At 36.5% G+C, this 26,291-nt stretch overlaps 1 protein-coding gene across 2 annotated transcripts in view; it reads left to right on the top strand.

Moving 5' to 3' along the window:
• Window positions 1-2,380: 2,380 nt before the first annotated feature.
• Window positions 2,381-26,291, top strand: part of CBL (Cbl proto-oncogene) — a 118,936-nt gene continuing 95,025 nt past the window's right edge. Inside the window, exons 1-2 of one of the 2 annotated variants that reach the window (XM_056794229.1) lie at window positions 2,381-2,766; window positions 19,478-19,725. In XM_056794229.1, the coding sequence (XP_056650207.1) occupies window positions 2,575-2,766; window positions 19,478-19,725 (440 nt within the window). In that variant the 5' untranslated portion in view covers window positions 2,381-2,574. The remainder of the gene's footprint in view (window positions 2,767-19,477; window positions 19,726-26,291) is intronic. The other variant, XM_056794228.1, reaches the window with a different exon arrangement.

Genomic DNA, 26,291 nt, shown 5'->3' with positions numbered 1-26,291 from the left:
TCTGGGAATAGTCTGGTTCATAGAAAAGATATGTATACAGAGTAGAAACAGATAAAGCTGGAATGCTATCATATTGTCATAGGATTTTAGAATTGAAAGTGACCTTAGAGGTAATTTAATCATTTGCTAGCTTACTGATAAAACTGACGGATGATGTGAAAATTCTAATGCCATTAAACTAAGATAAGTTTGAGTCAGAACATGGAAGGCATTGAATGCCAGGTAAAGAAATTTAATTATTTAATGGGCAATAAGAAGTACTTAAGTTTTGAGCAGGAAAGTGATTAATTAATTAATGACTAGTTAAACTGGTGGTAAAATTCAGGATAGCTTCAAGAAGGGAAGAGACTAGAGACAAGAAGTCTAGGAAGCTAATGCAATAGGAAGAGTTGAGAGATAATGAAGGCCTGAAATAAGGTACTGATAATTGTAACACAACATTTTGCTTTTTGAGTTCCTCAGAAGACAGGCACTTTTTATTTTTCCTGGATATTTTTTTGTCCCTTTGTTCCTGACCAAACGCAGAATTAAATAAGCAGAATTTTACTTCTGGGAATTGACATTCTGGGATTCTTCTTCATAACTAACCTCAGAAAAGGGGGGATTGAACTGTAGAATCAGGTTGTCAGAAAGGTTCCTTCCTTACCTAGATTGAGATAGAAATCTGACTTCGCACTTCAGTTGTTTGGTTAGGTTTTTATCTCCTACAGACTTGTGGAAAACCTATGGAACCTAAAGTTTAGAGTTACCAAGCTATGACAAGGGACTTTTTATGGAAGAAGAGATAGTTCCTTTTTCAAAAATCTTCCCAAAAAAACCATTCTCAAATCAATTTGAGAGGAATCAATGAAATGATAGAGCTTATCAACTCAGGAAAATAAGGCATTTCAACTTCACAGCTGACGTAACTGAAGATATTCAGATTTCAGAAGACACTGGGAATATGGCACAAAAATGAAAAGTGGAGAGTGGTATAGTGGAAAAAGCATAGGATTGAGTGTAAGAGGGTTTGGATTTTCCTTATCTCTAAAATATGAGTGTCAGACTATATCTCTAAGGTATCTTTCAGTACTATACCTATGAACTATTTACAAGTAATTTAAAATCTGTTATATAGAACAGGGATTAAGTTTATTCTACTTGGTTGCAGAAAGCAAATGCATTGTGTAAAAACTCTATGTAAGGAAATTTTGCTAAGTTAGAGTTCTTCAGAAGTAGAATGGGGGTGATCAGAGGCAATTTTTCTTCTAGTAGAGTACCTAGTTCATGTTCTGGGTAGAATAGAACATCTCTTAAATCCTTTCATGTTTGAGATTCTATGGGCAGGCAAAGGGCAACATAAGCAGATTTTTATGATTGGAATTGTTATTTTCAAATTATGTAGGCAAGGTCTTCACACCACAAGCAGGAAGAGAATCTTGCTTAAAGCAGAAATTCAATTCCAAGAAAGGGAACACAATGTCCCAAGCCCAAAAGAGGAAACGTGTTGTTTTTTGTATGGGGTGGGCGGAGAGGAGAGAAACAGGGAGGATGGAGAAGATGGAGAAGAGTCTTAACCCAGTATGTATCACCTCTTTTTTGGGGCCCCAAAGAGTTTGCTGGGTAAATAATTTCCTCATCCTCATCGTAATGATGATGATAATGATGCAATATGGTGGTGGATTTGGGTATCATAAACTTCTCCAACACACAATTTAAGACATCAAAGAAAACGTGTCAAAACTTCAGCCAGAAAAGTTGGGATTCTCACGTCTAGGATCCCCCCAAACCATTGAGCCAATTACCCACAGAAAACATGGTGGCCTCAGCTTCCCGCCTGTCTTCTGCGCATGCGCCTCTCCATACACCCATTTGCAGAATGACCTGCCAGCTCCGCCCATCTCCGGTCCAGAAAATGGGGCGTGACTTGATGGCAGAACCCTACAGCGGACTTCCTCCTTTCTTCTCCCATCCCCTGCCTCTGGTTCGTGGGATTAACTTGGCCGAACACTGGGGCGAGGAAAAGGCTGTGTAGACACGAACAATCCCTCTAAATGAGGCACACCCTTCCCAGACCTCTGTCTGCTTCCAATGTCGTTTCAGTGTGTCCATTTTACAATCCTAGGCGCGCTCACGCGGGTCCTCCCTCTCCGCCTCCCGCCCGGGTGCGCGCAAACGTTTGCGCGCCGGAAGCTCGCGCTCAGTCTCCGGGTGGAAGAATACCGGGGCGGGGGGTTGAAGGTGGTTTGTATTCACGCGCTCCTTCCTTTGGCGACGCCTTTGCCTAACCTCTCTTTAAAGAGACGCGCGCGAGCTCGCGCTGGCATGCGCGTTCCTGCCATCCCCACCCCTTCCGCGGACCGCCCCCGGCCCTCCCTCTTCCGCGCACCGCCCCCTGCCCTCCCCTCAGGGCCAACGCTCCGCCCTGTCCCCGAGAGCCGGTGGCTGCGGCCGGCAGAGGGAGGCTCCGCCTCTGGTCCCCTCCCTCTGTCCTCCCTCCCTCCCTCCCTTCTTCCTTCCTTCCTTCCTTCCCTCTTTCTCGGTGCCGGGTTCCCGGGTGGGATTCCCCCCCGCTGCCCCGAGCCTCCCCGGGCCATGGCCGGCAACGTGAAGAAGGGCGCCGGGGCCGGGGGCAGCGGCGGCTCCGGGGGCTCGGGCTCGGGCGGCCTGATCGGGCTCATGAAGGACGCCTTCCAGCCGCACCACCACCACCACCACCTCAGCCCCCACCCGCCCGGAGCCGTGGACAAGAAGATGGTGGAGAAGTGCTGGAAGCTCATGGACAAGGTGAGGGGGCTCGGGCCGAGGGCGGGGGAGGGGAAGCAAGGAGAGTGGGGGAGGGGCGGGGGGCTGCGAAGGCCGCCTGCAGCTGGGACCCCGGGATTGTGCGAGGGGTGGGGATTAGGGAGGGTTGGATTGAGAACTGGGGCCATGGGGTAGGGGGAATGGTGGTCGAAGAGCCAGGGCTCAAGGTTTTGCATGGAGGTGGTGGGAGTTGGAGTAAAGGGCTTCTCAAGAAGCCTAGAGAGAGGAAGTCTCTTGGGAGTGGGGCAAGGGATCCAGAGTAGCTGGGGCTGCAAAAACGGAGTAGGTCGATGTGTGGGTAGGGTCACAAAAAGGGTCTCCTGCGGGGGAGGGGGGCAATTGGAAGAAGAAGGCCAAGGGTAATTGATTTACTAGAGACTTGAGTCTTTGAATCATCATGGAATGGATATGAACTATAATTTAGTTAGACTTGGGATTAGTTATTAAAATGTGCCAAGCGTTGATGAGTTTTGTTTTTGTTTTTACCTTTTCATTCTTGTCTAGAATATGATTTCCCCTTGTATTTTAATAGACTAACATGAAGGAAATTGGAATGTAAGGTGCTTAATGGGGAAGGAACTTTATTCTTCAGATATATCAAATGACTTGAGTTTGACTTTAGAAATGTTTTTTAGTATTTCTCTGAAATATTACATATGCTGGTATTTATAGGCTGAATATATTTGTAGGCTGATTTAACCAGTTCCTAGTCCAGTGCATCATGACTGAGGAAGCTAAGCTACATACCTCTTCTAGTCTTAACTTTTTTCCTGTATCCTTTTGGCCAGTCATTAGACTCTTTCTTAGGCCTTGCTGCTAGTTTAATTTGATTAGCATTACAACCCAAGGAAACTTTTTCATTCACAAATGATGAAAACTGACTCATGAACTCCCCTGTATTTAACCACTTTTAAATTTAATAATCAGATCTTCACTTCTCTCAAAGCTTAGTCTTTAATAAAAAAAAATAATACAAGTATCCAAGGTACTTGAAACAATGTTAAACCAACTTAGATTATTAGGGAGAATTCAACACAAAGTATTATCTTGTGGTTGCCCCTCATTCCCCCCACTTATTTAGTGAATGACTTTGGTAACTTTATATATATTTCCAGTCACTTTAGGATGTTGGAAGTGAACAACTGTTATAATATAGACAGTGGTGTTATTTCCTCTAGCAAATTGTCATAATGTAGACAGTTGGTATTTCCTGTAATGTAGAAGAGGTTGTGGTGATTCTTTGCATGTCACTTCACTTCTCTGTGCTTTAGTTCCTCATTTGTAAAATTCTCTCAGGGTTGGTTTGGGAAAACAGTAAATCTTGATAAGGATCTGGTAAAAATACTTAAAAGCACTTTGTTATGAATTAACATCTGTTTCATAACAGTGATTTAAAATCATTTCACAAAAATTTCAGTCCTGTATTTGCTCATCTAAAGAATTGGGATTTTAGTTCTTGATACATGTATCTGTCTAATTTAGATCACATGCAGAGTGGCCAAAAATCAGCTACTTTCATCTCTGTTTCTCGCAAGATCTAGCTTACTGGTGCTAAAATGTTAATATAATTTTTAGTCATTGGCATAATAAAGATTCCATAAAATGTTAGCTGCAAAAGAGTTCTTGAAATTATTTTATTTTCTTGGCTTTTAATATTTACTGTTCTTTCAATTTGAAGCACTTATAGTTTAGCTTTTATAGTGAAGAGCTGAACGTCTTTAGAAAAAGAAAACATTTGGAATTTAAAATTAGTAACCTTCATCAGAGGATGGGGTGCAGTATGTGCAAAATTTGATAACTGGAGACTTTTCTGCAGAACCATAAAGGTCTCTCAGACCCTCTTATTTTCCTAGACACCAGAGATGTATATGTTTTGCTAAATTATCTTTTAGTAGCTTCATCAAATCTTTTCCCAATTTGAGTATATAGAATTTTTATTTTTCAGAAAATATTTAGCCATTTGCATCAAAATAAAGAAATCTCTGGATTTGGGGTTCAAAAATGTCTTTGGCATTTTTGGGGAAGTTTTCAACTGAAAACCCTATCATAGAACTAACTTGTAGCTTTTAGGAGGTTGTTTCCTCTTGTTCTCATTTTGCAGGAGTTATATGATCTGTCTCCATTTCTACTGCATATGTTGTTTGAGTTGAAATGAAAACTCACTTCCATTTTGAAAGGTGTTGATCAGTTCCAATACCAAATTTGTCTTCCATATTTTGTGTAGGTGGGGAAGGGAAAGAATAAAAATAAGTATTTTTATAGTATCTACTATTATATATTATTTAATCCTCACAACAACCCTTCAAGGTAGGTGCTTTTATTATCCCCAATTACTGTTGAGGAAACTGAGGCAAACAGACTTACCCAGGATCACACAGGTAGTAAGAGGTAGTAAGTTCTTCTGAGAACTGGATATGAACTCAGGCCTTCTAGGCTCTAGGTCCTGTACTCTATCCACTGTGCAACCTACATGTTTCTTCATATATTTTCCACATTAAATCTAAAATAAAATAGATCCTCTTTGGGAGAAAGGAGTTTTGTAGAGGCTTAGTTTCTGGGTGATGGGATTGTTAAGCAGGAAGTTTTCGCTTGTTTTTTCAATCCACATTGCTTTTGAATGAATTGAGAGATAGCTTCCTGTTTCCCCCAAGTGGAAGTTGCTTGCTCTCTCTCCCTCCCTCCCCCTCCCTCCCTCAACTCCCTCTCTCTCCGTCCCCTTCCCTCCACCCCTTACTTAATTCTAAAGTAGACAACATGAAAGTGCCAGTGGAAAGGGTTATTTAAATGGATTTAATTTCACAACTAAGTATGCATGACTGATTATCATCATTGTGAGACTGATTGTCTCAATACATCTGTGGGATGTGTATCCTTGCTGGAAGGAATTGCCTTTGAACCCTTGGTTACATTTCTAAAATCAAGTATTAAGTATTTACAGTGGCCTAAACCATGGTAATACAAAGCAATTTTTGTCTCTTTTCTTCAAGGACTCATGTTCTAGTAAAGGAGACAACATGAAAATAATCAGGTATATACAGAGTACATAGGAGGCGATCTCAGAAGGGAAGGCAGGAGCACCTAGAAAGACCCTCTTGTAGAAGGCTGACATTTGAACTGAGACTTGAAGGCAGTTGGGGGAAAGTCAGAAGGTAGAGGTAAGAGAGATCTTTCCGCAAATAGGGGACAGCTGATGAGAGGGCACAGAGATAGAGATGGAATATCTTGTTGGAAGAGCAAGAAGGTCATTTAGCATGTAGCTGCATGTATATGTGGAGGTGACTAAAATGTAAGAAGGCTGGAAAGGTAGAGGAAGAGGTCAGTTTATGATTCTTGGATTCTTGAAGGGAGAGAAAGGATGCTTAACCCAAGAAAGCAACAATTCAAGTACTACAGCTTTGCCTAGGATAGAGGAAATTTTTTTTGTTGTAATATGATACTTCATTTTATCTTAGGGTCATCAATATTCCCTTTACAATATTGTAGATTTAGATCATATGAGAGAATGAGACTGACTTAGGATATACCATGGGTGTTACTGGTTTTTTCTCTAATAAATCCCTGGTATAAGAGGGTTTGTTGGTTAATAAATACAAAATACAGTTAATTGAGGGTTCTGGCCAATTGAATGCTAATTAATTAAGATTTTATTTGACTTGCTCTTGGGTTTATAATTTTCAAGAAATAAATTGCTCCAAAATACATGGAGTTTTGAAGGTTCCAAATACTACAGGTATGCCTTTCAACAGAAAATCCCAAATTCTGAACTCAGAATTCTTGGGTTGTTATGGTAACTGTCACTCCATCGAAGAGCAGTAACTCCACCCATTAAAATTTTTTCTCCTGTTTTCTGTATCAACAGAAGTGCTCATCTTATATATTTTAGCAAGTTTCAATATTAAATACTACAGTACTTTTAAGAGGCTCTACAACCACATTTTTGAGAGCTGATAGCCCCAAATTGGGCTTTAGGGTTGAGAGAGTCTTATTAGCTAAGTAGTTAAACTTCTTAGAAGGAAGGAAATGAAGGTTAGAGTCACAATATACTAACTTAGTATTAATTTAAGGAATTTTTTTCAATTGGTAGACAACTACTTTTCTGGACCTCAGATTTATATTCCTTTGTTCTCCCTCCCTCCCTCCTTTCCTCCTTCTTGCCTTCCTTCCTCCCTCCCTTCCTCTTTCTTTCTTTTCCTTTCTTCCTTCCACAATATTTATTGAACACCTGCATGAGGCATCAAGTTAGATTCTGTGGGAGATACTTCAAAAATAATTTATATCTGTGTCATGTACAATCAATAGCTGTACTATACCAAATGTAGTGTGAAAATGGAGTAAAATGGGTACAAAGAACTGTAGTTCATAGGAGAGAGATCATTTCCTTTTGGGGGGAGGCTTCACAGGTGTCTGGAGAATTATGCCACTAAAGGAAGAACTAAATATTTTGACATATAGAAAGGGAAAGGCTGAGAAAGATAAATGAATTACTCTGAACAAAAAATTAATTTGGGGTATCCAGGCCTAGACACAAGAGGTCCTGGGTCATATGTGGCCCCAGACATTTCCTAATTGTTTGACCCTGGGCAAGTCACTTAACTTTGATTGCCTAGCCTTTACCACTTTTCTGCCTTGGAACCAATACTTAGTATCCATTCTAAGACAACAGGTAAGGGTTAAAAAAAGTTTTAATGCTTTCTGAGTTAGTGATAAGATTAATATTTGAACATTTTTATTACAATTGCTACTTCTGCAGTGAGAGTAAATAGGCAGGCTATTCTATTTTAGACATGTTGCATTTGAGATATCTACAGTAAGCCTCTTTGGAAATGTCCATTAGGCAGTTGGGTGTATAGAACTAAAGCCCAGCAGAGGCTAGAGCTGGCTTTGTAATAGATCGATAGGGGAGGGGAAGAGAGTAAAAGGGAAGAAATCACATTTTCTTAATTCCATTTGATTTAGAAAGGAACATTTTAAAGAACTGGATAAAAGTACTTAATGGATATAATGTTTTAATATTTATTAGCAGTGTTTCCATATGTCAGTGAAACTGGGTCTATATATTCTTATTAAATAAGAGAACTTGGTTTGGAAATTCATGCATATAGTGATAGGAATTTGTAGGGAAAACAGGTGTAGTTACCTATACTAACTGAAACAGTTTTCAGTAAAATTCTTTTTGCATGTTTTGACCATCAATATTCATTTAAGAATCCATAACTTTCAAACTATCATATAATAAGATTTATATTAATAGTCTGTAGGGATTGGAATTGTCTTAAAAGTACAGTACTAAAGCATTGGTAGAGATTCTGCAGTATTAACACTATTCACACTAGAAACAGTGAATTCTTAGCTCCCAAAGCACTTCATATTTTTTAAAAACTCTTACCTTCCATCTTAGAGAATCAATCCCAAGTATTGGTTCTAGGTAGAAAAGCAGTAAAGACTGGGGGGAGTCGTCAAGTGACTTACCCAAGGTCACACAGCTAGGAAGTGTCTGAGTCTATATTTGAACCTAAGTCCTGTCTCTAGGCCTGGCCCTCTCTCCACTGGGCCACATAGCTGTTGCCAGTACTTTATACCAGAGGTCCCCAAACTATGGCCTATGAGCTACATGCGGTCCTCTGAGGCCATTTATCTGGCCTCCATGGCACTTCCTGAAGAGGCACCTCTTTCATTGGTGGTCAGTGAGAGGAACACTAAGTATGTGGTGGTGCTGCAAAGTGCAGTTTTGCTCACATACAGTACTACTTCAGGTGACATAATCCTTTGTGTGATGCCTGGTTCTGAGAGTACCTGAACGAGAACAAGGTGCTGCACAAAGGATTATGTGGCTACACAATAGAAGATGTCTGCATGCTGAGCGACGATCTGGGGGAGGGAATTCCACACTGTGTATACTGTTGCCTGGTATAGTGGTGGCAGTGATGGGCAAGGTGTGACAGTCCCATCACAGCCAGTGCTGCAGCCTCTGCTGTCCCAGATAGCGGTATACAGATTTGTTCAAAGTTTTTTTTTTTTAATAGTCCAGCCCTCCAATGATATGAGGGACAGTGGACTGGCCCCCTGTGTAAAAAGTTTGGGGACCCCTGCTTTATACTGTTAAAAAAACATTATCCCTAGTGATATTGTATTATAGCATTTAAAGCTTGGTGGACTATTAAGGAGTGATTTGAAAATTCTATGACCAAGCATGCTCTGATTCAGTTCATTCTTCAATTTGAATGACTTTCCAAAAACTTTTTTCTTCTTTAGTAGCGTGTTGCTTTTTCTCATCTGTAAAATGGGGAAATAGTTATTGGACTTGTGAAAAAGAATTACAATAAAGCCATTATGAAATATTTCTATTTCATTTTGTGTTGGGAGAGAGTAAACCAGTAACATTGGAGGACATAATCAGGTCTGATCCTATAAAGTTCCTTCTTTCAGCAGTTTCATGAAAGGTCAGGAAGGCCCAGAAAGAAACTGTGGTTTTCACTGATCACTTGCTGTGCCTGAAAATTGCCATTTTCTAGAGGTTGACCAGCATGAAGATCTCTTATAAGAAAGCAATAGGCCAGTTACCCATGCTAGTAATCTTCTCCCTTTGTCTCCCTCTAAGATTACTTCCCATTTACACGGTTTACTATTTCTTAAGTGTACAGAGTTGATCGCATGTTGTCTCATCCTAGTTCCCTAAAAGCAAGAAGAGTATTTTTGTCATTCTTTCCTAGGTACTTAATGCTTCCTGGAACATAGCAAACACTTAAATGCTTGTTGACTGACTAGTTCCACCTTGTAAGCTTGGAAAAGGTGGTAAGTGTGGCCACTAGCTACCAAGACCTGCTATCATTTCTTAAGTTTTTGGAGTCTGTGAAGAGCAACTTAAATAAGGTTAATCCTTTAGCATTATGTGGAGGCATATAGTAAGCATTTAATACTTGCTTATTGTTTGCTTATTATTGCTAATTGTAAGAATCACTTCCATTGAGGCTTTACTCCCATGGCCTAGTGTGTGATGGCAGACCTATGGCACATGTGCCCAAAAGGACACACAGAGCCCTCTCTGGATACACCTGCAGTCGCCCACCAGAGTTCCTTACTAGAAAGCCATAGTGAGCTCTAGTGGAGCTATTCCCTTTCCCTCCCCATGGGCCTGAAGACATGCAGGACTTTCTGCCCAGCAGTCCAATGGGAGTGTTTCCTCCCTCCTCTATCTGGAGTAAGGTGCCCAGGGTGGGTGTGGGTGGGTGGGTGTAGCTCATGCCACAGCCCAGATTCTGTTAATTCTGTGGTGAAGGTGATTTCCATGGTAAGGTTGGAGAGGAGCTAGGATTGAGGGGAGCATAGCTCACAGTGTGGCACATAGTTGGAGGGGAGCCAAGCACTTGGGCCACTCTTCTCCCCCTCTCCACATGTGCCTCTCATCCCCTGTCCCTCTGCCCAGCAGCTTAATGAGAGGGCTTCTTTCCTCCCCTGCCTGGGGCAAGGTGGGGCGGGGCAGGACACTCAGTCTCTGGGGGGGTATGGGCACAGTACTGGTCTAGGCGGAGTACTCTGTTTCTGAAAGGTTTGCCATCACTGACCTAGGCTCTTGAGGATATGCTAATAGAACAGAATTCTTGTCAGACCATCTACCAAGCTTAAAGGTCTTTCTGGAATGGTCATGGTGACACAATTTGCTCAAGGACCAACCTAGTTAAATTTGGAGAGATTCATTGCTGAGTTGGCTACAGGGTGGTGAATTTTTCTGCCACAGCATTTGAAGACCATTTAGTGAGCTATAGAATATCTGCTTTCTACATCAATGAAAGAAATATCCTTATTGACTAAATCATCAATCATTGTGGTATGTCTAAGGGACTGTAATCCATACTGTGATACAAAGATGAAAAATTATATAGACCCTGCCCTCATAGATTTTATATTCTACTGAAAGGGAGGGGGATACAACACAATCAAGTCTAAGAGGTATATAATGTGCTATGGGAAAGGGAGAAATGCCTCCCTCTTTCAAAAAAAAGTGCTATAGATTTGAAGAGGGGGGTATTAATTTTACCCAGGGGTTCTATAAAGAATAAAGTGGCACCTGAAGTGTGCTGTAAAGGAGAGGAATATGGATTTCAGTAGAGATGAAAAGGGAAATGAAAATGGCAGAGAGGATAGGAATTCAAGGAACAAGTTGGGAACTAGCAAAGCTATATCCAAGAATAAATAAAATCTTATTTTGACTGATGCCAGAACTATAATGGGAGTAATATAAAAACAAGATTGGAAAGGTAGATTGCTTTTCTATGATCCTTAAATACCAGGATAAGAAGACTGTATCTTCCTTTATAGGAAATAGGGAGCTATGAAAGTTTTTGTATTCACTTCAGCAATACTTACTAAATACTCACTTTGTGTAAGGCTAGGTGATTGCTAATTGAGACAAAGATAAAAATGAAAGCACTTTTGTTCTTCAGGAGTTTATATTCTGTTGGAGTGATATAACGTACCTCTGGAGCAAAGTTTTTTTTTTTTAAGTAAATTTTTTGCTGCTATCTTTTTAATTTTTTTTAACATTACCTGGGTTTTATCCAATATCTCTCCCTCTTTCCCCTCCAAGAGAATAGTCCTAAATGGCAATTATTTTTAAAGAAAAAAAATTTTTAAAGAGGAAAAAGCAACACCAATGAAAAAAAAATCTAGAAAAAAGATGTAGGATACCATACTTGTGGAGCTCCCATATCTTCAAATTGGGTTAGGGGTGTCTTCTCATGTCTTTTCTTTGGGGTCATTTTTTTTGCTGTTTATTTTGTAATATTAAATTTTGGTTGTTTTGTGTTTCTACTTTCTTGTAAATAGCTTTGCTTACTTAATTCTGCATCAGACAATGCAAATCTTTTTTACATTAGTCACATTTGTTGTATTTTACTGATTATTTCAATCTGGATCAGTTCATGTAGATTTTTCCATGCTTTTCTGTATTTATCACATAAATGTTTTCTTATAGGCAATAACATTCTATTACATTAATATATCAACTTTGTTTAGTCATGCCTCAATTGATTGGCATATATTTTGTTTCTAATTCTTGACTAACTAAAGGCAATACTACTATAAATATTTTGGTCTATCTGGGACATTTCTTATCAATGATTTTCCTTGGGGCATAGGCCTAGTAGTGGAATCTCTAGGTCAAGGGGTATAGACATTTTAGTTAATTTTATTTCTATATTTCTATAATTCTGAATTGTTTTCAAAATGGTTGTACTGATTCACAATCTAGCAAAACGTTCTTAACTCTCCTTTTTTTAGTGAAACTTATGGACCTCTTCTCAGAATAATTTTTTATTGTCTACATTCACAATGAAAGGAAATACTAAATTTTAATTAGATGTTTATGTATTATGTAATTTTTTAATAGCTGAAGTCACATGGACCCTAGGTTAAGATCCCCTTCTTGGGAGTTAAATTAATTTAGTGTCCATACAAACATACTCAAAGTAATTTCTCAAAAGTTTTGGTAGCATTAACAACTTGTGAGAATCGGGAAAACCTTATGTAGGAGCTGGCATCTGAGCTATACTGTGAAGGAATCTAAGGATTCTGTAAGTCTGGGACAGAGTATATTAAGATATGGGGGAGAACTTTTACAAAAGCATGGAGAAGGGGAATTGAATGCTTTGTAGGGGAACAGCTAGCAACTAGTGTAATTGGAATGGGAAATATATGAAGATGAACTATATGAAATAAGACTGGAAGGTAAGTGGGGATAAGATTATGGAGGGCTTTATTTGGTAGACTGAAGATTTTGTTTATTTTATAGATCAACAGTAAGGTTTTTAAATAGAGGAATGGTATGTCAGATATGTATTTTAGGTATATTAATTTGTCAGCTGTGTAGAAGATGAAAGGGAAGGAAGAGAGGTTGGAAGTGTAGAGACCAATTAAGAAGCTGTTGTAACGGTCCAGAGTAAGAGCCAAAGAAGACTTCAACTAGATGGAGAAAAGGAGCAGATGCTAGACAGAAAATATGTAGTTGGAATCAGTATGGCCAAACAATTGTTAAGTATAAGCTGGAAGTGACACAAATACCAGTTACTTTTACATTTTCTAAATTTACAAAAATAAGAGGTACCCTGAAGTACTTACTAGAAGTAAGTCAAATGTCTCCCTTCCCTCAAGCATAAACATAAATCTCACTGAAGAACCAAGAACATTTACCAATATTTTTAAATTTTTCAAATCCCTCCTTCCAAATAAAAGTGTAATATATTTTAAAATATTGGCTTTTGTATCAATTTCAGTTCATAGTAAATATTTCAGGTTCACTTTTACAGGAATAGTCATGGCATTATTCATGGTAGGAAATTAAGAGTTCTCTGATAGATTCAGGGGTTAGAGTGACTGACTTCAAAGCCAGTTCTCATAATATCCTAGTCATCCTAATTGCATGCTTAAGGACATCTTACTAGGCTGTTTTTTGCTCTTCCAGGATGTTAATAGTTTATTGTTGAACTAGTTGATTATTCTTTTGGAAGGTTTGGGTTATAGTTTTTTGGGGTATATTTTTATAGTATGTTTGTTATAAGATGTGATTGTGCAAAATGCCCAGGGCAGGGGAGATATCAAATTTAGCCAAAAAATCAAAATAAAATAAACTCACATTTTCCACACATTAAGAATAATTGGTTTGGCATTTACCATGTTCTTTATGTTGTCAGATTGGGTATTGCATTGAAATAGTTGGATGTTGAATGCATTTTTTTCTGCAGTTGATGCGATAAATGAAAGTTGATTTACAACTTTAAGTGACGGTGTTTCTGAAAAGTGCCTTGGTGGAGGCAACTAGGTAGCACAGTAGATAGAACTTCAGGCTTCGAGTTAGGAGGACCAATCAGATTGGCCCCAGATACTTCCTAGCCCTGTGACTCCAAGGAAATCACTTAACCCCATTGCCAAGCCCTTGCTACATTTCTATCTTAGAATTGTTACTGAGAGAAGGTGAGGGTTAAAAAAAAAAAGTACTTTGGTGCTAAAGAAATCTGTTTTAGTAATTACAGTTCACATCATTGAATAGAATGTTGATAAATGGGTGAAGGTGAACAATAAGTAGGAGTCAAAAGCTTTTATTGTGTCCATTTGGGAGGATGTATTTCATTTAAAAAACTATCAGGATGGAGGTTATTAATCATTCTATCTTAAAATATAAATGCAAATTGTTTTAGTTAAAAAGCTACTAAGTTCCTTATGTTGATAGATTCTCTTAATCACTTAGGTATATAGGATTTTCATTGTTTTATCCATACACTAATATATTCAAGTTTTCTTCACTTCTTTTGTTTTATTGATGCCTTTTTGTTTTATATCATATTTGTTTCCAGCCAAACTGAATTTTTTTAAACAGCTTGGTTGAATTATATTCTGAATAAGTTAAACAATATTAAGAAATTGATAGCAAAAGGAAATATGGTGGAACCCATTTTATTCCACTTAAACGTGAAACTTTTTAATGGGTAAATACTTCTTTGGATAAAGTGGTTACATAAAAAAAAATTAAAATGCCTAGTTTTTAGGAAGCAGTCATCACATAAGATATAGATTTGTATTTCCTGCTTTCCTAGACCACATTAAAAGTGCAAACTCTTTAGTGCAGAAAATTATTAGGATTTAATGTCCTTTTACTCTTCTCTCCACATTCTGTAGGTTAAATTTTTCTTACAGTTTTCAAGGGGAATTTTATTTCTTTAAAAAATTGCTCTCTGAACACTACTTAACAGAAGAAAATTGGGAAAGGAGAGCCAATGAGAGAGCTATTGTGAATGTAGCATATAACAACAGTGCGAGGACTCCTAATGGTTTCCCAGGCCTTTCTCTTTTGATATTGTTGTGAGTGATACTTTAAGTTTATAGATTGATAAAGAAGGAAAAGGCAGTCATTTTTGCTACTATAGGTCAATAAAAATAAAAATGGATTTATGAAGACAAACTTGATTAGAAATCAGTTTTGTTTATTTTTTCCCTTAACATTGGAGTGTTATAATTTCCTTAAGCCTAAAATAGTTGAACTTTATTTTCTTGGTGGCTCATTAAATCTGCTTATTTAAATTCATTGTAGACTAAAGGCAGGTTGCACTAGATTCTAATGCCTTGTTAACTATTGACTTGAAATAGTCACATAGAACCTTTTTTGGAAACCTTTCCAGCTTATTAAACTCTTAGGATATGTCCTTTTTCTTTCCTACAAATGACCCCAAATTTTAGCAGATTGTTTGCCAGGGAACAACAGGCTTAGATTCTTATAGCTAATGTTGCATAACCAGTACTTACTAGGCAGAGAGCACATAGTGTATTAATACTTGAAGAATTAGTATTGTACTGACAGCTACTTTAGGATAGATAGAAGAGAGACTCACACCTTCACAGAGGGTAGTCATCGATGTATAACAAGGGCCATGTGGTAGAATCTGGAGTGTTATATGATATTGTAATTGAAATGAACCTGTGAGATACCCCCTTCGTTTTACAGATGAGAAAGCAGGTCAAGAGGGGATGAAGTATTTTGCCCACTGTCATGTTTAAATAGAGCTAGTTGGCACTTAAAATCTAGGGCTCTTGATTCTTAGTCCAGTATTCTTTCCTTTAATGTCTTTTAAGCTGCAAAATACTACTTCTTCCATGAAGTCTTCTCTAGGAATGCTAAGAGATATAATTCAGGAGAGTACATTCGGAGCCTGTTCAATAAAGATGGTAAATGGAATGTCTTGTGTGAGAAGCAGCAACAAAACCAGTTTGTTTGAACCAGAGTGTAGGTTGAGAATAGTGTGTCTGGAGAGGTAACTTTGAACTTAGTTGTGAAGTGTTTTAACTGCCAAATAGGGGAGTTTGTATTGATCCTTGAGGTAACAGATTGAGACCAGAGTTCAGTATCTAACCTGAAGCCCCTGGACATAAGACTTAGAGGTCTATTAAAAATCTGAGGAATTGCTAATAGAATATGTGTCAATAACTGGCAATATAAATATTTAGAAAGGGCCTAAATAAGGACGTATGAGAGTCAAGAAGGGACAGATCTCTTTTTACTGCAACTATTTCATGAAGGAAGTAGCACCTGAATTTCACTTTGTCCCATTTCATTTTCTAGATAGGTTATTTTAGTATTCTAGTTCCTCTTCTGATGATCTGGGCAACTTATATTTTTGTAAATATTCATTTAATTTAGATTGTAAGTTTTATTGATTGAGTAAAAATAGCTCCTAATGGTTTAATCCATCTTCATTGGTTGTACATTTATACCCTTTCATATTTGACATTAGTAATTTGGTTTTCTTTTTAAATATTAAATTAGCCAATGGTTTGAATTTATTTTATTGGTCCCCGTGTAAAACCAACTCCTAGTTTTATTCATTTGAAACTTTTTCAGTTTTCAATTTTGATTTTAATTGAGTATTTTTAATTTGTTTTCCTGTTCTTTTTAATTGCCTGCCCAGTTTATTGATCTGCATTCTCTCTTTTATTGATGTAAACATTTAGAGATACAAAATTCCCTTTAAGTACTACTTTGTATCCCACAGATTTTGATATGTTTGTTGTCTTATTATTGTCATGATCTTTAATGAAATTATTAATCATTTCTATGATTTGTTCTTTAATTCACTCATTTGGGGGGGATTAGGCTTTTTGTTTCTTTTTTTTTTAAATCCTTACCTTCTGTCTTGGAGTCAATACTGTATATTGGCTCCAAGGCAGAAGAGTGGTAAGGGTGAGGCAATGGGGGTTAAGTGACTTGCCCAGGGTCACACAGCTGGGAAGTGTCTGAGGCCAGAGGCTTTTTAGTTTCTAATTAATTTTTAATCTATTCTTCAAAGATCCTTTATATAATTTTAATTTTAATCTTTTTTTTGGGGGGGGGGAGAAAAAGAAAGAATCAAAATGGGTCCTGGAGAGTAATCCAGTTTGGCTTAATAGGCAGTAAGAATATAGTGAAGCTATAAAAATAGTTTGGAATCAATTTGTAGAATTATTAGATTGTATAGATAGTAGAATGATTATCCTGTAAGATTAGCCTGGAATCCCAGATCAAGGAATTTTTGTTTTATTTTGGTAAGCTCAGAGAACCTCTGAAGATGAGAAAAAGGCAATGTGGTGTAATGGAAGAGGGATGAACTGAGAGTCAAGAGAGATCTGGGTTGAAATCCTATATCTGACCTTGTTTATCTGTTTAACTTTGTGGAAATGACTTAACCTTTCTGAGCCTCAGTTTTCTTATCTCATCACTGTAAAATGGATATATCTGTATGACCTGTTTCACTAGGTTTTAAGGATTAAATAAGAAGCATTTTGCAAAACCTTAAATCCTAATATAAATATGAGCTATCGCTGTTGTTGTTAATATTGTGTCTCTTAAGCACCTAATATTTGCCAGGCATTGTCCTAAGCACTGAAGATACAAAGAAAGGCAAAAAACATTCCTAGTTGTAAAGTTCACAATCTATTGGAGGAGATAATTTAGAAACAACTATGTGCAAACAAGCTATATATGAGATAAAATTGGAAATAATCAAAAGAGGGAAGTAGTAGAGATTAAGGGAACCAGGAAAGATTCCTGTAAAAGGTGAGATATTAGCTGAGACTTGAAGGAAGCCAGCAAAACCAGGAGGTAGAGAAGAAGAGAAATAGTATTCAAGGAGGGGAGACAGTCTGTGAAAATGTCTAGGTCAGTAAATGGAGTGTCTTGTTCCTGGAAAACTATGTTACTGGATTACACTGTCTCTTTGTGAAGGGGTGTAAAGTTTAAGAAGACTGGAAAGGTGGGGGAACAGGTTATGAAGTATTTTGAGCATGAAACAGGATTTTATATTTGATTCTAGAGGTGATAGGGAACCACTGGAATTTATTATTAAATAGGGAGGTTACATGGTCAAATTTATACCTTAGAACTATCCCTTTGGCAGCTAAGTAGAGGATGGATTGGATTAGGAGAGATTTTTTGCCAGAGAGACTAATCATTAGGCTGCTGCAATAGTTCAAGTGTGAGAATCTGTACAAGGATGATAGCAGTGGCACAGAAGAGAAGGGGGTATATGTAAGACATTTCATAAAGATATAAATTAGTAGTCCTTGGCAACAGGTTGGTTATGGTGGGGATCAAGAGAGAATGAGGAATCAAGAATGACACTTAAGTTGTAAGTTTGAGTGACTTGGAAGATGGTAGTACTCTCAATAGTAATAAGGAAGTTAGGATGTGGGGAGAGTTCTGGGAGAAAGACAATGAATTCAGTTTTGGACATGTTGCGTTTAAGATGTTGATGGGGCATCCAGTTCTAGATGTTCAGTAGGCAGATGAAGATGAAGACCCGTAGAGAGTTTTGGACTGGAAAAGAAGGATGTAGAACTATTTGCATACAGAATTCATGGGAGCTGATGATTTCACCAAGTGAAATAGTATAGAGGGAGAAAGGAAGAGTATGCATTAGGAAGATCATTCTGGTAGTGCTGTGAAAGATGGATTGGAGGGTGAAGACTTACAGATAGGGAGGCAAGTTAGGAAGTTATTATAAAGTCCATGATCTAGTATTATTGAGTAGAGAAACATGAGAAGCTTTTTCAGTGCAAACTGGGTTAAAGAAAAGATGACTTCTCTACCCACTCTTATTTCGACATAGTCTTAGAAATGCTAGCCATAAGAACTAGGAGAAGATAATGGCAGTATTGTATAGGGATCAACTGAGGAAGAATTAGGTATTCTTGATTTCCACACTATAATGATTCAAGACAATTCTGAAGGGCTTATTTTGAAAAATGCTATTCACCTTTTGAGAAAGAAAATGCAAATTGAAGCATACTATTTTCACTTAATTTCATGTGCCTGTGTGTATATTTTGTGAGTGTTCTTTTCTAATATGACTAAAGCAGAAATACTTTTTGAGTGATCACATATGTATAACCTAAATCAAATTGCTTACTATCTCAGAAGGGAGATAATTTGGATCTCAAATTTTTAAAAAGCATATGTTTAAATATTATTGCACATAATTGGGAAAAATAAAACATTAATGCAAATGCTAACTATAGCAATATCAGATAATAAATTAAAATTTTAAGTATTGGTAAGGAGGAAGTGAAATTATCCCACAGATAATGTGACCAATATACTTAGAAAATTCCTGCAAATTGGCTAAAAACACTAATTGAGATGATTGTTTTAGTACTGTATACAAAATAAAGATAGAAAAATCATTATCACTTTTATATAGTACTAATGAAAACCTAGGTGAAATGGTAGGTTAACTTCCATTCATAGGTTTAGGAGCTAACTGTGATTTAATTGGCATAGGGAGCTCTTTAGTGAGGAGAATCATTCTACAAATGCAGATCTTTATTTTCTTGTGCTGAAAAGTTAAGTGGCCTACCTAGGGTCACACAGCTCCAGTATGTGTCAGAAGGTTTGCCATGGCTATTCATACATTACTCAAGAAATTTGTGTTGGTAGATGGAGTACCCACACTGATGAAATTGCAGACCTTTTGAACTGTAGAAGATTCTGTTGCATATTTTCATTGATTATGTTTGCTTAAGTTCAAGTAGTATTGTAGAGAACATAATATAGAACATATAATAATTTATTTCTGTAATATCCTCATGGATATTTAGATAATGAGTAATAATTTGTTAAATCAGAAGTTTGAAAGTCCTTGGTGTCTACATAATTTTCCTTTTCAATTTGTTCCAGGTGGTGCGTTTATGTCAGAATCCAAAGCTGGCTCTAAAGAATAGTCCACCTTACATATTAGACCTGCTACCAGATACCTACCAGCATCTTCGTACTATCTTGTCAAGATACGAAGGGAGAATGGAGACACTTGGAGAAAATGAATATTTCAGGGTATTTATGGAAAATCTGATGAAGAAAACTAAGCAGACCATCAGCCTTTTTAAAGAAGGGAAAGAGAGAATGTATGAGGAGAATTCTCAGCCTAGGTAATGGAAAGTTCCATAGAAATACTCATGGTTCTTTTGATAATCTGAATGAGTAATATTTATAAATAGTTAAATTTGCTGTTTTAGATATATTATACTAAAATGTCACAAATGCATTTTTATAGTGGTTTGAGTTGCTATATCAGATCTTAAGACCTCTTAGCTTTCAGTTTTATTGTTTTATCATCTTAGATTGGTGCCAAGAAAGTGAGCAAATGATTATGGAGTTGTGTAGATGTTTTGGGCTGTATAGTCTATTAGTGACTTTAAAAGATATTAAACTTTGGGATATGGAAGAAATATGAGATTGGAAATAAAATGGTAGGTGAAAGTGAGGTATTGGAATAGAGTGACTGAGAAGCTAACGAGTAGTGGACCTCTGGAAGTAGTTTCTGGGCTGAGCTACTCCTGGTATTTGGTTTGATTTCTTAACAATTCACAAGTGTTTGGGACCATTTAGAGTTTGTCATGTGTCAGGTAACCAGAACCTCAGATGTGTGTTGTAAGTATGTGGCATAGTGATAAAATGTCCTGCTTTGTGAAATATATGTAAAATATGATTGAATTTTAAAATTTTGTAGCAAAAATTAACAGGATAATACTGGGGCTAGACAGTAGAATTTTATTTTTTAAGCAAAAAAAAATAAGGCATTATTTTCTATATTGGTGGGACTTTTTTTGAATTAGAATGAATAGAAATAAATTCAGTTCCTATTAATAGATTTTTATTGAGCTGTATGTGAGAAACCATGCTGGATCCTTTGGTGGTGGTGGTGGTGTGGGGGATGCAAAGGAAGTTGAGTATGTTATATATTGAAATGTTAGTGTTTGTTGATGATTAATTTCACAATTAGAAAGAAAATTAAAGACATAATCCTAAAAAAAATAAAGACATAATCCTTCTCCATAGTTCTCATTGGTATAGAATAATACAAAAATATACAACCATTTTTAGAAGAAATTTTATGATTACATGCCAAGTGAGCGATTTGGACCAAAAGTACTGTACTTAGTTCAGAGATGGTACTTCTAAGGCTTCAGAAAAAGTATTGAACAAGATGTGTTGGAATGATCTGGTGAGGCTTTTATGTTTTTACTCCAATAATAGGCAGCCCATTGGATAGAGTGCTGGAGATGGATCAGAATCTTGCCTCAAACGATAGCTTTGTGACCCTAGACCAATCACTTAGCCTCTCTGTACCTCAGTTTCTTATTTGTAAAATAGGAATGATATCTCTTATTTCACTCACTGGTTTGTTGTGAAGATTAAATGAGGTAAAGAGTAATATAATTTTCTAAGCCTTAGATATTATTATGAATTATTATACTGTATGTTGAAGTACTTTTTAAATTCTAAAATACTATACATATGTAAATTTGTATCAGATAAACCCATGGTATGGTCAGTAGTCAAACATTTATTAAGTACCTACTTTGTGCCAGGAACTATACTAAATGCTAGAGATAGAAGAAAGTCATAAGACAGTCCCTGCCCTTGAGGACCTCATTGTTGATTCGAGGAAGACAACCTATGAAAAGAAGCTGAAAAGAGGGAAGAATTAGGGTAGTGGAATGGAAGAGCATGGTAAAGTCTTGCTTAGTCAGGATGGGAGGAAATTATTTGAGGAGGTGTGAATTTCAGAGTTGATTTGATCTTGCAAAATGTATTATGAATTTCTGGAGACTCTTGGATGGGAAATGATGAAGTGAATTTTCTGAGTGCCCTGCTTAAATGGTGGAATATTGGGAAGGAACTTTCCAATGTCTAACCTCTTTCTCCTGTCAGAGGAAAGGTGGAGCCCCCAGGGTGTTTTTGAAGGAAAAGTTCTTGGCTTCAGGTACTTGTGGTACTACTTACCAACTATATAACCTTGGAATTAATTTTAGCCTTCCTACACCTCAGTTTCTTTATCTCTTAGTAAGAATAATCTTTATAGTAGCTTACCTTCAGTAGTTGTTTTGAGAAAGGTGCTTTGTAAATCATAAAACTCAAACTGAGTGCGAACAGTTGTCTACTCCCTACTTTATAACTTCTATAATATATTACCTACTTGTTTTTCTTCCTTCTTAACTGTTTAATTTTTAATTTTTTGGAATCTTTTTTTTTTAAACCCTTAAATGCTAGTGATCCTCAGTATTGTTTTTCTCTATCCTTCTTGATCTATATCTCATCCAGTCACTTAAAAAACAAATAAACCTTACCTTCCACTTTAGAATCAATACTAGCTATTGGTTCCAAGGCAGAAGAGTGGTAAAGACTTGGCAATGGAAGTTAAGTAACTTCCCCGGGATCACACAGCTAGAGCGTCTCAGTTCAAATTTGAACTGAGGTCCTCCCAATTCTAGACGTGGTGCTCTATCCACAGTACCATCTATCTGCTCAAAAATTTAATTTTTTAAAAAAGTTTTTGTTTGTGTCTCCCATTTCTTATTTTCTTTCTTCCCCTCCCAGAGAACAATTCCATATAACAAATAATATTGTTTTAAAGACGGTGAAAAAAAATCAACACAGACAGATACATATATTGAAAATTAAAAAACATGTGCAATTGATCTCTAGATATTTTATCTATTTTGTAGTTATTCAAAGAGTATCTCCCTTTATTTTTACTTCTTGATTCTTTTTATGATTTAGAAATACTGTTGATTTTTGAGAGTTTATTTTGTAGATTGCAATTTTGCCTTAGCTATGTCTCAATTAGTGTTCTTGCTTAGGATTTTCTTTTTTTTTTTTTTTTTAAATATATTTTATTTGATCATTTCCAAGCATTATTCGTTAAAGACACAGATCATTTTCTTTTCCTCCCCCCCACCCCCCATAGCCGACGCGTAAGTCCACTGGGCATTAGATGTTTTCTTGATTTGAACCCATTGCTTTGTTGATAGTATTTGCATTAGAGTGTTCATTTAAAGTCTATCCTCTGTCATGTCCCCTCAACCTCTGTATTCAGGCAGTTGCTTTTTCTCGGTGTTTCCACTCCCATAGTTTATCCTTTGCTTATGAATGGTGTTTTTTTTCTCCTGGATCCCTGAAAGTTGTTCAGGGACATTACACCGCCACTAATGGAGAAGTCCATTACGTTCGATTATACCACAGTGTATTAGTCTCTGTGTACAATGTTCTCCTGGTTCTGCTCCTCTCGCTCTGCATCACTTCCTGGAGGTTGTTCCAGTCTCCATGGAACTTCTCCACTTTATTATTCCTTTGCTTGCTTAGGATTTTCTAAGCATATCATCATATCATCACCAATTAGGCATAATTTTTATCTCCTCTTTACCTAACTTTATGCCTTTAATTTCTTTCTCTTCTCTTGTTGTTGATATTAGCTTTCCAGAACTATATCAAATAATAGTGGGGAGAGTGGGCATCCTTGCTTCACTCTGGTATTTACTGGGAAAGATTTTGGTTTTATTAATGATTTTAGATGCTTTTTATATATTAAAAAAATCTGATCTCTGTACACATTTCCAAGTGCCTCCTATATATCTACACCTGGATGTCATCGTTTGAACTATTGTTAACCCTCTGTAGCTCTTTTTGCACTTTTGTGTTTTATATTTATATGTGTAGATTTTAGTTGTCTTATATATATATGCTAATTGCATATATTCTTTACTCACAGGCTGTTCTCAATTTTGTGAATGAATTAATACTAATGCTATTGCTTAGTTATTGGATTATTGCCATCAAGTTTCATGTTTTTGCAGAAATGATTCTCTTGGTGTTAAGCATATGGGAATTAAGATATGGGAATGAAGATAATTTCAATTCACTTCAGTAAGAAATGGTATTTCATTGTGGATCACATTTGGTGTTTATATATATGTCATATCTCCTATTTTTACCTATGAGCCCCTTGAGGTCAAGGATCTTGTCTTTTTAAAACTATTTTTTCATGTGCCTAATAATGTTTGTATACTATAGGTGCATAATAAAGTAAATTATTTCTGTCCCTCAAACATTTGTTAAACCTACTATATACAGCAAGGCATTTTTTCTAGATTTTGGGTTATATGGACAAAAAGAAATCGTTCCTGTCCTTAAGAACTTGGGGGAAAATAACTCTAAGCAGATAAATACATACAAAATATATACAAAGTAACTTGGTATGCATTAAAGATCTCTTGTAGAAAGTAGCAACTGAGTTAAGCCTTGAAGGGATATAGTGTTTATTAACTTTGAATTGTGAATTTACAATAACATTTTCTTTTCAGTTAGGTAATCACTTTATGCTTCTTGGGAGAATGTGGTTTACTTACATATTAAAAAAACCTAAATTTAAATTCTCATGAAATTAATCTTTTTAATTATTTGTTAATGAGAGATAGGAAATAGAACTGAAAGTGGAAGTTGCATTATATTTTTTGCTTTGGGATGAATATTTCACATTGATTACTGCTTGTTAATAAAGGATTTATAATTAATACTTGAGAGTTTTCCAAAAGGTGTAAATGTTTTATGTACAGACAACTGCCATATTTAAAAAGTAAAAACAAAACTAGTAGAGAAGTGAAGATCAGAATGATATAAAACTGAATATTCAGTGTGCTTTTTTATACCATGTTCTAGAGATGTGAAATGTGAAATTTAAAGAAATAAGGTAAGGAAAAGTTTCTTCCTCTTTTTCTTGAAGAGACTGGAAAGAGGAAGAATGGAGAAAGGAAAATTTTTTGTACTATTAAAGCATTCAATATTTTTTAAAAAATAGATATAAGAAAGCCTTATCTTAAATTTGTTTTGTATTTAAATGTATAATGATAGGCATATTCATTTAACCCAGTATTTGTATACTAAATTTTGTATTCAGACAATAAACTTCTAATCTTAAAAAATGGAACTGCTAAATTTCAAGAAATCCAGCATCATTTCTTTGTTCTTTGTCAATTTTATGAATAGAGCAGATGACAGTCTGAAATAGAAGAGACTAGCAATATAATAAATGAAAAGGTTATTTTTTTTAGTTGATGTCAAACAGATACAAAGAGTACTCTTTCTGAGAAAAAGAGAGCTAAATATTAAAAATTTAATGTTACTTTTGGTTACAACTATTAGTACATGGAACTTTAATCAGTCTCTTTTGTGATATCTTAATTTTCAGTATTTGAAGTGTTTTGTTCTCAGAATAACTCAGGGTGTGAAATTGCCTACAAATGCAGGAAGCCAGCATCGTGATTTTGTTAAGAAGAGAGGAAAGGGAAAAGATAACTTATTGATTAGCTTGGATATACCATAAATGCTAAGCTACAATATTCACATATTTCATAATGACTTCCCTTCAGAATTAAACAATCTTCTAGCCCTGCCTCATTACATGCTTATATTTTATTTTTCTGTCTTACAATTCCCAAATTAATGGCAATTCAGTTATGCTTTAATTGTAGGTTATAAAAATAAACTAATATGGCTAAAATTTACTACATGAAATTCATTTTGATGAATATAGTTTCTTTTAGCCCCTTTGTGGATCTGAAGGTTAGTGGACAGGGTTCTTCCTACTCAAAAACCTTGATTTATTTTGTTTGTTGAACCTTTAAATAAGGGTAGACATGTTTTTTGGTCATTTTCAGTCATGTCCTATTCTTCATGATGCCTTTTGGGATGTTCTTGAAAGATTTAGAGTGGTTTACCATTTCCTTCTTCAGTTCATTTTTACAGATGAAGAAATTAGGCAATCAGGGTTAAATAACTTGCACAGAGTCACATAGCTAGTAAGTATCTGAGGCTTTTGCAATAAATCCAAAATAATGAGAGAGCTGAAGCAGAAAAGGTCTAAGCTTAATCAATTTATTGGCATGACTTGCAATGACCAAAAATAGAGGCCAATGATTCCTCAATAACCAAAGACCTCTGATGCAGTTAGAACAGCTCTTTTACACAGTTTAGTGGTTATGTAAATTCCAGAAATGCAATCCCCCCCCAACACCCCCCCGCTAAGATTGTGATTAGTTCTTAATGACATTATCTGACCACCTGGCCTTGATTTTTCAGCCATCATGTTGATGAGAAAACTCAATTTAGACCAACATCCTCTTATAAGAACCAACCCCATGGCAAAAAAATTGGAAAATGAGGGGATGTCCTTCGATTGGGGAATGGCTGAACAAATTGTGGTACATGTTGGTGATGGAATATTATTATGCTCAAAGAAATAATAAACTGGAGGAATTCCATGCAAACTGGAATGACCTCCAGGAATTGATGAAGAGTTAAAGGAGCAGAACCAGGAGAACATTATATACAAAGACACTGTGGTACAATTGAAAGTAATAGACTTCTCTACTAGCAACAATGCAGTGATCCAGGATAATTTTGAGAGATCTATGAAAAAGAACATCCCCCACATTCAGAGGAAGAGTTGTGGGAATAGAAACACAGAAGAAAAACAACTCCTTAATCACATGGGTTGATGGAGATATGATTGGGGATGTAGACTCTAAAATGATCATGCTACTGCAAATATCAATAATATGGAATAGTTCTTGATCAGTGACATAGGTAAAACCCAGTGGAATTATGCATAGGCTATGGGGGAAATGGGGGTAGGGGAGGGAAAGAACAAGAATCT

This window comes from Monodelphis domestica, chromosome 4, assembly GCF_027887165.1.
Source record: "Monodelphis domestica isolate mMonDom1 chromosome 4, mMonDom1.pri, whole genome shotgun sequence".
Taxonomy (NCBI): Eukaryota; Metazoa; Chordata; class Mammalia; order Didelphimorphia; family Didelphidae; genus Monodelphis; species Monodelphis domestica.
This window is presented reverse-complemented; position numbering and strand designations above follow the sequence as displayed.